The sequence below is a fragment of the Ctenopharyngodon idella genome, chromosome 20, assembly GCF_019924925.1.
Source record: "Ctenopharyngodon idella isolate HZGC_01 chromosome 20, HZGC01, whole genome shotgun sequence".
In the NCBI taxonomy this organism is placed as follows: Eukaryota; Metazoa; Chordata; class Actinopteri; order Cypriniformes; family Xenocyprididae; genus Ctenopharyngodon; species Ctenopharyngodon idella.
In genome coordinates, this window is record NC_067239.1 from 14,868,253 (window position 1) to 14,880,353 (window position 12,101).

Here is a 12,101-nt window from a genome sequence, read left to right on the forward strand (position 1 = left end):
ATATCCACACATATTAGTTTTATTCAGACAATAAATTATTATACAATATTTATTACTTATATATTACTTTTTTTGTGAAGTTTAAGAAACGCATGCGCATGAACTAACAAAAAAAAACAAACAGAACACAAATGATTAAATAAGATTAAATTATAATTAATTAAATAAAGAACTGGGGCCGTATTCACAAAACATCTTAAGGCTAAAGTAGCTCTAGGATAAACTCTTAAAATTATGGGCGTGTCAGTCCTAATTTTGAGAGTCCTAAATTTTTGCTCTAAGAGTATTTCACAAAGCATTTTAGCGCTAAAACTAGCTCCTAAATCTGTGAAACGTTAGGAGTAGTCAAGAGGACTCCTAAGTCACTAAGACCAAATCACAAACAGTCCTAATCCACCCAAAGACACAGTACACCATTGAGGCAATAGCGATAGAGCCTTAGGTGCTGAACTTTTTCTTCATAAATGCAATACATTTTGATTTATAGATTTGAATCTACGATGAGATGCCAAAAATAAATCTTTAACAAATAAATATTGTCCGATTACCTGTGGCAGTGGTTTTCATGAGTTCACACTTAGGCCTACAAATGATTGAATAGAGTAAAAATAAAAAATAAAAAAATAAGCGTATTTGGTGTGCTGTCCAAGGGGATTGAGGGTTCCGAGCTTGAAATTTAGGCCAAACCCAAAGTTCTCCCCATATCCCCAGCCGAGAGTGAGGGACGGGGTGGCGGAGGGATGCAGAAAACTGTCAAAGTAACTAGACGAGTCGGCTCTCGTCTGTGTATTTATTCCTCTTCTGGTGCTGATTAGAAAGACCGTTTGAATGTGTTCCTCCCAAACTTTGTTTATAAAACATAATTTGTCGCTTGAATTCTGCATTCTCTTGAGATGCAGACATCCAAGAGGCGGACAATTAACTGTATATACTAGTTTAATTAGTGACACTTAGCCTACATTTTAAAACCTTTATTTGAATATGGAAACATGACACCTCATTCTACAATACTTCTATGATTAAATCACTGACTCCTCCCCCATCAGCCAATCACTGTGTGCATACTCCATAGCAACGAGGTCAGCCAATCACTGTGTGCATACTCCATAGCAACGAGGTCAACCCCGCCCTTACTCTTAGCTTAAAGGAACACTCCACTTTTTTTGAAAATAGGCTCATTTTCCAACTCCCCTAGAGTAAAACAGTTGAGTTTTACCATTTTCGAATCCATTCAGCCGATCTCCGGGCCTGGCAGTAACACTTTTAGCATAGCTTAGCATAGTTCATTGAATCTGATTAGACCGTTAGCATCTCGCTCAAAAATGACCAAAGAGTTTCGATATTTTTCCTATTTAAAACTTGACTCTTCTGTAGTTACATTGTGTACGAAGACCGACGGATAATGAAAAGTTGCGATTTTCTAGGCAGATATGGCTAGGAACTATACTCTCATTCCGGGATAATAATCAAGGAACTTTGCTGCCGTACCATGGGTGCAGCAGGCGAAATGATATTGTGCAGCATCTCTCACAAATGTCTCCATGGTTGCAAGGCACGCTCCCTGTGCAAGCAGGGGGTCACAGGCGCTAGATGCTAACGGTCTAATCAGATTCAATGAACTATGCTAAGCTATGCTAAAAGTGGTACCGCCAGACCCGGAGATCGGGTTCGAAAAAGGTAAAACTCAACTGTTTAACTCTAGGGGAGTTGGAAAATGAGTCTATTTTCAAAAAAAGTGGAGTGTTCCTTTAAGACTTCAGTCTATTCCGTAGTAAAAGTTTGTCTCAGCAGCTTTGTGAATGGTTTTTAAGAGAAAACTCTTAGCTAAGAACTTTTACTGCTATTTAGGAGAACTCTTAGTGGTAAGATATAATGTTTTGTGAATACAGCCCCTGATTTATAATTCTATGTTCTTTTGTGTTGACAGGAGTAGGACAGGTCTCACTGGTATTTTTAGTCAACTGAGAAAAGCTCCTGCTCAGATCTCAATGTTCCTTCTTTTCAAAAGCACGACTGAATTGAAGTACCGCAGACTCATCTGTAGGACTCGAACAATTTAGCACTTAACAAGAACGTGCTGAAATTGGTGATTTTTTTTTCAGTTTTGTTTTTCACTGTGCATCATTACTTTGCAAAATATGTTATTTTCTTAAAGGTACCCCCAAACCAGTTTTTATTTATTTATTTATTTATTTAAGGGTTGATAGGTTGTTTTCCCTTTTGTTGGCCATTAAAAGGGATAGTTCACCCAAAAATGAAAATTCTGTCATCATTTACTCCCCCTCAGCATTTTTTTTTCCTACTATGGTAGTCAATAGGAGGCGAGATCTGCTTGGTTACAAACATTCTTCCAAATATCTTCTTTTGTGTACAGCAGAACAAAGAAATTTATACAGGTTTGAAACAACTTGAGGGGGAGTAAATGATGACAGAATTTTCATTTTTTTGGGTGAACTATCCCTTTAACCTTTTTATTATGCACTTACTGTTTTGTAACGGATCTATTGTAATTCGACTGATTTCTCATCTGCAGTGGGCTCTCACCTGGATGCATTTTCAGTCATTTTTAGGTAATCAAGGCCAAGAATCATACTAGAGTTTAAATCTAAAATGACCACCACATTTAATGAACAATATTTCAAGTAATATGTAAGTTATTAGCATTTTCCTTGTTTTTTTTCTTGTGTAAGTGTGATCATACAGCATCTCTCTCTGATAACACTGGAGAAGTGTATGGAATAAATTTGTAAATGCTTTACAGCCGATAGTATACCCAGATACTATCCGAAACGGAAACATCTTAATGCCAGGTGTAAAAGGGGTCTAGATACTAAAAATTACTCACACTGATGCTCTGCATCCTGCTGTTGAGCAGCTCTACAGTGATTTCTTCTCTGTCTGAAGAACTCATAAGCTCTCCAAGCCTCTCCCAGTGCTGATTTAGAAGAACACAGCACTCTCCCGTGAGACGCTCGTATTCCTGCCAGAGCCGCAATGCATTCTGAGCCTTTAGTAAATCTGCATGCAGATCCTCAGTCACTGCTAGATGTCTGAAAACAAACAAAACAGACATTAATACCCACATAGGGCCAGACAAACACAACCCAATAATCAAATGTGTGTCCTCTCTTTGCATTACAATTCCTTTTAGTGAATCAGTTTGTTTGCATGATTCGTGATTCAACTAAACCATAAAATGAACAGACTCATCTTACAATTTATAATGATGCTACCAGCTTCCTCAACATTGATGTTGACACAATATCAGCCAATGTTGCCAATTTGGTGCCATTTCAAAGTGCAATTTCAGATTAAATGGTGAATATAGAGAAGGCGGAGGATGAGACTGCAAAGTAAAAATACTTACCGAGATCTCTCCTTCTCGAGATGATCGGACAGCAGTTTAGATGTGCAAGGCTTGAGTTTGTCTCTTAGGTTAGAGAACACCTCAGTTAATTGAGTCCAGGTCTCTGATTGGTCCAGTTCCCTTTCAAGCTCCTGTTGGGAAGCATGCATGATATCATATCCTACAAATAACACCGCAACTGTAACAGTGATGGTAATGTTGAATGTTAATATTATGTGTATTCCGATGTTGGAAGAATAAAGTTGGAGCCTAAACTTGTGTTTACAACTTTACAATTTAGAAAAAGTACAACATTTTCTGTACAATTTTTGCCCAACAGGATTATTTTGTCACACTGTTTACTCACTTGCAAATGTTCCACATGAGTTTGGCTCTGCTCAGATGAGAACACAGGAACTCTGCAGAGCTCCAGTCTGTAGACCACACTGGTTGTTTGCAGTTTTGCTGCACTCATTTCAGATTCAAAGTGAGCCCACTTATCCTTGATTGGCTGCAAATCTAACCTGAGAGCATTTATCTAGGAAAAAACACACATGCTGCTAGGAGTAACATTCCTTTGGCCAATCAAAAATGATGAATGAACTCTAACTGGACACATTTGAAGTTGTTGTAAAACAAACACAAATCAACTGAATTCTTTTATGCAGAAAGCATGATGCGTCTCAACAACCAACAAAGAGGAAAATAGAATAAAGAATAAAAAAACAGGTATGTACACACTGAAAACATATGGAGGGACAACCATATTTAAATGAGAGAGTGAATCATATAAATTTTCATTCTGTGTGTCTATGGAATACAGAAGTCACTCCTGATCACGCAGTGGTTGGCACAGTGATAACAACAACATTTTTGGCATCTCATGGCTGTAAACAAGACACATGGATGCAAACAATGGTATTAGTGTTATTGATTAAACATTGTAATATAAAAATTTAAAAAGTTGATAAATATTGATAATATATTGATAATAAATTGATAAATACCAAAGATTTAAGATATGCCATAAAATGTAGCTGTAGTATATACTGTTCAAAAGTTTGGGGTCAGTAAGATTTTTTTTTTTTTTTTTTATTATTATTAGTTTTTTGTTTTTGATATTGCAATATAATTATTACAATTTACTTAGTTTTCTATTTCAAAATGTAATTTATAAAGACAAAGATGAATTTTCAGCAGCCATTACTTCAGTCTTCAGTGTCACATGATCTTTTAGAAATCATTCTAATATGCTGATTTGGTGTGTTTTTTTTTTTTAAATGAATGTTGAAAACGTATTAATATTTTTATTAATATAAAATATAAATATCTTAATATTTTTGTTTGCTTTCATTTATTTTTTTTCCTGTAATATTTCATGAATACAAGTAGTATCAATGCTGAATACAAGAAGTATATATTTTTATTTTACTGACCCCAAACTTTTGAAAGGTAGCATATGTGGCCAATGTGCACAGATTTACTAATGCATTCCAGTACAGGGTTTAAAGGGTTAGTTCACCCAAAAATTAAAATGATGTCATTTATTACTCACCCTCATGTCGTTCCAACCCGTAAGACCATCTTCAACAATATCTAGTGATGGCCAATTTCAAAACACTGCTTCGAAGCTTTACGAATCTTTTGTTTCGAATCAGTGATTCGGAATGCCAAAGTCACGTGATTTCAGAAGTTTGGCGGTTTGACACGCAATCCGAACCAGTGTTCTGAAATCAGCCATCACTAGATATTGTTGAAAAGTCATTATTTTGTTTTTTTGGTGCACAAAAAGTATTCTCATCGCTTTATAATATTAAGGTTGAACCACTGTACTCACATGAACTGTTTTAAATATGTCTTTAGTACCTTTCTGGGCATCTGAAAGTGTAAATTAACTTGCTGGCAATGTAGGCCTCACTGAGCCATCGGATTTTATCAAAAATATCTTAATTTGTGTTCTGAAGATGAACGAAGGTCTTACGGGTGTAGAACGACATGAGGGTGAGTAATAAATGACATTATTTTCATTTTTGGGTGAATTAACCCTTTAAGAACTTACTTGTTGACTCAAAGCTTGGCAGTCCTGGATGGCTGAATGCACCTTCTTGGAGAATGCTTGATCTCCGGGATGTTCACCATCCTGCAGCCCGAACAGGTGAAGAGCTCTCAAACCCTTCAGCTCAGAGGACTTCACCTGCAGCCTTTCCTCCGTCTCCTGGAAAGAAGCAGTGTCAGATTTTCCTGATATCTCTCTCTCCCCTTTTTCAAAAGCAACTCATTTGACTCACTCTATTTCACTCTCACACCCACAAACAACATTTGCAGCACAAAATCTTCAAGCTAGTTGTGAGATAAAAGACTCACCTCACACTCCTGTAATGTTTGCTCAATCTGCGAGCAGCTCTCTGGTCTCCAGCTGTTTCTCACCCATTCCATACGTTGAGAGATCCAGCTGTGCATACAGTGCAATCGCTTTTCTCTATCAGTGCAGGCCTGCCACTGGTCCTCAACATTGTGTATCTGGAGACAGAACAACCCATCACATTTCAAATATGATGGCTTTGGCAGGTTATACAGGTTACTACAGTGTTGTTGTATGCCTGCACTCACCTCGCTGTCAATCTTGGCTTGTAGAACAAGCCAACTCAGATTGAAAGCACCCAGTCGCTCAGCAAACAGGATGCGCTCACTGCGATTGGTGGGTTCGTTCACTGACCCCGCCCCCTCCACAGACTTGTGGTTCAGAAAGTCGACGCACGACTGGTGACTGGTTATTTCAGCCTTAACATCCTAATATGTAAAAACAAGGAATATAATACATGTCAGTGTTTCCTACAGAATTCATTTTTGTAGCAGTGTGATCAAAAGTGACTGTTAAGACATTTATAATGTTACAAAAGATTTATTTTTCAAATAAATGCTGTTATTTTGAACCTTTCCATTCATGAAAGTATCCTGAAAAAAAAAAAGCTTCAAAGTTTACACAAAAATATTAAGCAGCAAATGTTTTTGACTTTGGAAATATATATATATATATATACACATATACATATACATATACATATATGTATATATATATATATATATATATATATATATATATATATATATATATATATATATATATATATATAAACAGAATTTTAGAATGATTTCTGAAGGATTGTGTGACACTAAAGACTGGATTAATGATGCTGAAAATCTAGAAATATAATAAAATACAAAGCAGTTATTTAAAATGGTTATAATATCTAAAACTACAGTATTACTTTTTTTTACTGTATTTTTGATCAAATAAATTCAGCCTTGGTGAGAATCCCAAGCGTACGGAGCCAAAACATTTGAACTTTTGGTAGTGTATATGTAGCTATAAAGAATCTCTAGATGAACCAAACAAGATTTTTTTCCATTCCTACCTTAAAATAATCAGTAGGATTTTAGGATTTCCAGAAAACTAGAAGAAATAAAAGAGTAGGTGCAATACCTTCAAAGCCTGTAGATGTCTAGACAGCTCAGAGGAGCCCAGAGCACACTGGACCCCTGAGCTTTCATCCTCCAGTCGTCTCTCTACATGTTCCAGCCAGGAGGTCAAATCGGCCAAGACTTGACTGTGAGGCTGGCTTGTCAACATCTAGCAGGAGGGCAAAAAGATGTTTACTAAAACAATATCTCCTTGCCAGAGCTTTGCTTCTAATAGTTCGATAAGGGACGAGATGGAAGGAGAGAGAGAACATTATTCATACTTGTTGCTGTGTCTGGTGGAGGGTGGGTAGCATGCTACTCAGGTTTGTCCATTCCTTCTCAAGTTGAGCCAGTCGTCTGCGCAGACCTGGAGCTTCACTCTCAGTCAGCTGCAGTATCTGCAAGCCTGCGCTTTCTGCTGAAGCCTTCTGTGCTGAACGGACCACAAGCTCCCTGAAGAGCTCCTGTGACACACAATCAAAGCCAAGGTCTCATTTTTTGCATTTTGGGCATGAGGCATGTGGTCACATGATATAAAAAAAAGAGAGATGAACACTAATCAAGTCCTAGTCACCATGAGCTGGGTAAAGACAACTCTGGAGTCCAGTGGAGCAGAATCGGAGAAACTGTTCCACTTCTGAACCCGTTCATGAGCACAACTCATCCACTCCTCTAGTTCTGTTGAGTCACGCTGAAACCTACACACACACACATATACACAGAAATACACACCTTTATATGTTACGTGATATAATAGTGTGTCTTCTAAACCAGTGTTTCTCAACTGGTGGGTCGCATATACCACTATACCACTTCATTCCTCCAACGAAATTATATTTTGCTAATTTTTATCATTTATTATTTGGTTGCTGTGTTTTTCTCAAACCTTTCATAATTCTTTCTGATCTTCTGTGTGGATTGTATCTTCTGCTGTAGTTGATTATAAAGATCTTTCCAGCGTATTAACAGTCGTGATTTTGGGAAGGTCTGGCCTGGCTGCTCACAGCAGCAACCCTTTTTCTGTAAGGCCATGAGTCGGTCTTGGATCTCCCATATCTCAGGTCTTGTGTCTTCCAGGACTTTGTGCAACCTCTGACAATGAGAGAAAGTGAATAAGAAAATAAGGAAAAGGAAAAGAAAGGAAATAAGGAAAATTTGCAGGTTAATGGCTAAAACTAAACCATGACAATTATATAACCATTTATTAAACTATTTATTACCATTTGTTAAAATCAATTAACATCAAAACCTCATTATGTGCTTTTAAAAAGACTCCTAGTGGCATATAATATAATATAATATAATATAATATAATATAATATAATATAATAGTTTGGGGTCGTTAGATTTTATTTGTCTCATGCTCATCAAGGCTTCATTTATTTGATCAAAAATACAGTAAAAACAGTAATATTGTGAAATATTATTATAATTACACAGTGTATTATACTATAATAATAATTATAATAATAATGCATTTATATTATAGTTTAGATCTGTATATAATATAGATCAAATTAGTATGTTTGAATTAAAAGACAAAATTAGTATATTACTTGAATCACATTACAATTGTTTCTAAATGTGTTTGATAAGGTCCTTTCACAGATCCTCAAAGGGTCAGTCACCATGATTTATCTTTAATATCTATATTAATAAAAAATATGTCAAACCATGGAGAATAAATATATTTTAATTAACTTGGTTATTCAAAACTGATTGTGATTAAGCGGTTCACAGTTGTAATACTTTGACTGCAAAGTTTGTGAATCGCTGCTCTTCCTCATCTCATCCCTCCACCCCCTCATCTCTCCCAGCTTCAACCGCTTGCTCAGATGGAGCGGCTTGTGGGAATGGGAGTGAGATGTACATCTATTACAGACACAAAAAGGGTTGCTTGCTGTTCCTCCTATATCAATCCAGAGTAATGAGCTTTGGTAGTCATAAAGGGGGAAATAATATGAACGCAACCAACCATATGCTGCGGACTGTTCCGCGTGAGTCAGCATAGCTGAGAAATTAGCTTTCGTAATAGTGAGAGGGACAATAATAAAAGAGCGGCCAATGCAGGCAGCAGAACATGAAGTTCCACAGATATGGCAACTATCATTCTGAGTAATTTAATCAGGAACATCGTGAGCTGGACCAAAAAAGATTCTCATGTAACATACAGCCAAAGAAAGGAGAAGAACCTCTCCCTTAACTTTGCCCCCCTCACACGCCTACATGTCTCAGATACTTATTACTTTTGCTGCTTTGGCTGGGTACTCAACCAAAAAACTAATATGGACAGGAGTCCTCTATTGCCAAGTCAATAATAACTGCTTTGTGATTTAATAATTCAGACAAGAGTAAATTATGTTGCATCCAATTTGGACAGAATGTTTATTTTATTGATTACCACACGACCAAGGTCAGAGTACTTAAAAAAAAAAAAAAAAAAAAAAAAAAAAAAAAAAAAAAAACCTTTCTTAATCTATAAATTTGTCATCTTATTTTTCCAGTAAAATTCTTAAAAAATACTGTAAACAAGAAAAATTTAATTTGATTTTTCTATAAATTTATAGAAAAAAAATACAGTACTATTCAAAAGTTTGGGTTAGTAAGATTTTTTTTTTTTATTAAAGAAGTTTATGCTCAGCAAGGCTGCATTTATTTGATGATAAATAAAGTAATATTGTGAAATTATTAAAAATTTAGAATACATTTATTCTATTTTAACCTACTTTAAAATGTAATTTATTTCTGTAATGCAAAGCTGAATGTTCAGCATCATTACTTCAGTCTTCAGTGTCACATGATCCCTTAGAAATCATTCTAATATACTGATTTGCTACTCAAGAAACGTTTATTATTATCAATATTGAAAAATGGTGCTGATTAATATTTTTGTGGAAACCATGATATTTTTCAGGATTTAAAAATAAACAAAGCATTTATTTGAAATATCTGAAATCTTTTGTATTATTATTATAAATGTCTTTACTGTCACTTTTGATCAATTTAATGCACCTTTGCTGAATAAAATTTCTTCAAAAAAAAAAAAAATTACAAAATCTTACAGACCCCAAACTTTTGAACAAACTTTTTGTTTTCCATTAATACCCAGAGAGAGAGACAACCATTAGCATTCCCATGGATGTGGGAAACTAACCTCATAGGACTCCAGCTGACCCTGCAGGTCTCCTTCCGGCTCTAAATCCAGACTGGACATGTCTGTCTCCATCTCATCCAACTGCTTGCACAGTCTCTCAGTGACCTCCTCGTACCAAGACCACTCCTACAACACACATACAGAGAGCTAAGAGCATGATTTTGTTGGTCATTTCTGTTAATCCATATTATGCATGTCATATACTATGAAATACAGTATCCGTTTAATAATGTTGAATCATTCATAACTATACAATATCTTACTTGACGCAATGAGAGGCTGTAAACTGGATCAGTAAAAGATTAAATTATGACAGCTTTAGCTTTCTTTAAAGTTTCTTTAAAGAGTGCTTAGATCTGAAATGAAAATATTGATGAGATTAATTATACAAAGTATAATTTCTCTGTACCTGTAAGCTGTGCTGCATTTGGATCCCATGACTTTGTGCTTGATCCTGTAGATCTGATATTAACTGCTCCACCTCTGCTTGGCCCTGCAGTGCCCCCTCTGGCAGCTTATGGTATAGCAGCTTCACCATTACAAGGTTCTGTCCCAAATCTTCGAAGTATTTCTGTTACCAGTCAAGTGCAAACATTATGAGAGTCATGTAAGAGGTCAAAAAAAAAAAAAAGTTAATATTTTTTTTTTTTTTTTTTTTTTTTATGAACTTATTTTTTTCTGAAAAAAATACTTAAAATAAGTTGGTCAGTTCAAATACATAGTGTACCTTGTGTCCTCCGAGCTGACTGTGCAGCTGGCTGCAGTTGTGTGGCTGAGCATCTTGACTGCGCAGCAGACGCTCAGAGCCCAGCTCCAGGAGACACCGCAGACCCTTCAGATGAGCTTCAGAACATCTCTGGAGCTCAACATTATTCTGTCTTGCTGATCTCAACCGGTCAAGTGGCAAAGTCCACGTGCGGCCCTGCAGACTCTTAGAGAACAAACGCCAAAACAAATGTCAGAACTGACCCTTCCCTAAGCTTGACCGAACCTACATTAGCAAACATTGTTAAGGCTACAATTGTATGTACATTATGCAAAAATGCAGTAAAACATTGCTGCTGGTTTACTTATATTGACACAAGGTACCCAGAGAGGTACAAGCAACATTTTCTCATAATCTTGAGAATTTAAAAAAAAAAAAAAAAAAAAAAAAGTTATAAATCTTGAGAAGTTCATGCTATAGATTTAACGTACTAACTTAACATTATTTACAATATGAGGAGACACGAGACAGCATTGTACCAAGTTTCACTTTTTTGTGTAGAGAACTAACGATACCTTGATGCCTGAAAAATCCTTGAGGAGTTTGGTTGTGTCTCTCATCTGTATTTCACTGGCATTCATCGCAGACACAGAAATCTCTAACAGATGCTGACTAGTCTGTGTAGGCAGGAAATTAAAAGATTTAGAAAGGCAGAATCAGTATCATAGCTTCTGAGAAATGTGTTCTGTCAGCCATTTGTCTTAATTTTTCTGATATGAATCAGAAAAATTACTACATTTTTAATAAATTAAAAAATACTAAATTGCAGATTAACTGCTTCACGTCATCCTTTCTTAGTTAACTATACTACTGTTCAAAAGTTTATGGTCATTAAAGAAATTAATGTTTTTATTCTTCAAGGATGTATTAAATGCATAAAAGTGACAGTAAAGATATTTATAATGTTACAAAAGATTTCAATTTCAAAGAAATTCTGTTTTTTTTTAACTTTCTACTCAAAGAATCCTGAAAAAAAAAAATGTGTTATGGTTTCCACAAAAATATTAAGCAGCACAATTGTTATCAACACTGATAATAATAAGGAATGTTATTTGAGCAGCAAATCATATACTGTATTAGAATGATTTATGAAGGATCATGTGACACTGAAGCTGAAAATTCAGCTTTGGATCACAGGAATAAATTACATTTATGTTAAAACAGTTCACCTAAATTGTAATTACATTTCACAATATTACTGTTTTTACAGTATTTTTTGATTAAAAAAAATGCAGCCTTGGTGAGCAAAAGAGACTTCTTTCAGAAACTAAAAAAAATCGTACTGACGCCAAACTTGAACTGTAGTGTAAATGTCAAAAACAGGTGGATCCAGAATTCTTGTTAGATGTTAAGCTGATGCAGATATGTCAGAA

The 12,101-nt window shown here is 35.6% G+C and overlaps 1 protein-coding gene across 2 annotated transcripts in view; it reads right to left on the reverse strand.

Moving 5' to 3' along the window:
• LOC127502141 (nesprin-2) overlaps positions 1 to 12,101 on the reverse strand; it is an 80,165-nt gene that overhangs the window by 29,534 nt on the left and 38,530 nt on the right. For both annotated transcript variants that reach the window (XM_051874742.1, XM_051874741.1), the window contains exons 39-52: positions 11,244 to 11,345; positions 10,690 to 10,893; positions 10,372 to 10,533; positions 9,963 to 10,088; positions 7,695 to 7,900; positions 7,383 to 7,506; positions 7,090 to 7,272; positions 6,831 to 6,977; positions 5,957 to 6,136; positions 5,711 to 5,866; positions 5,406 to 5,561; positions 3,714 to 3,884; positions 3,368 to 3,498; positions 2,846 to 3,050 (exon numbers count right to left, since the gene is read on the reverse strand). In XM_051874742.1, the coding sequence (XP_051730702.1) occupies positions 2,846 to 3,050; positions 3,368 to 3,498; positions 3,714 to 3,884; positions 5,406 to 5,561; positions 5,711 to 5,866; positions 5,957 to 6,136; positions 6,831 to 6,977; positions 7,090 to 7,272; positions 7,383 to 7,506; positions 7,695 to 7,900; positions 9,963 to 10,088; positions 10,372 to 10,533; positions 10,690 to 10,893; positions 11,244 to 11,345 (2,253 nt within the window). The remainder of the gene's footprint in view (positions 1 to 2,845; positions 3,051 to 3,367; positions 3,499 to 3,713; positions 3,885 to 5,405; positions 5,562 to 5,710; positions 5,867 to 5,956; positions 6,137 to 6,830; positions 6,978 to 7,089; positions 7,273 to 7,382; positions 7,507 to 7,694; positions 7,901 to 9,962; positions 10,089 to 10,371; positions 10,534 to 10,689; positions 10,894 to 11,243; positions 11,346 to 12,101) is intronic.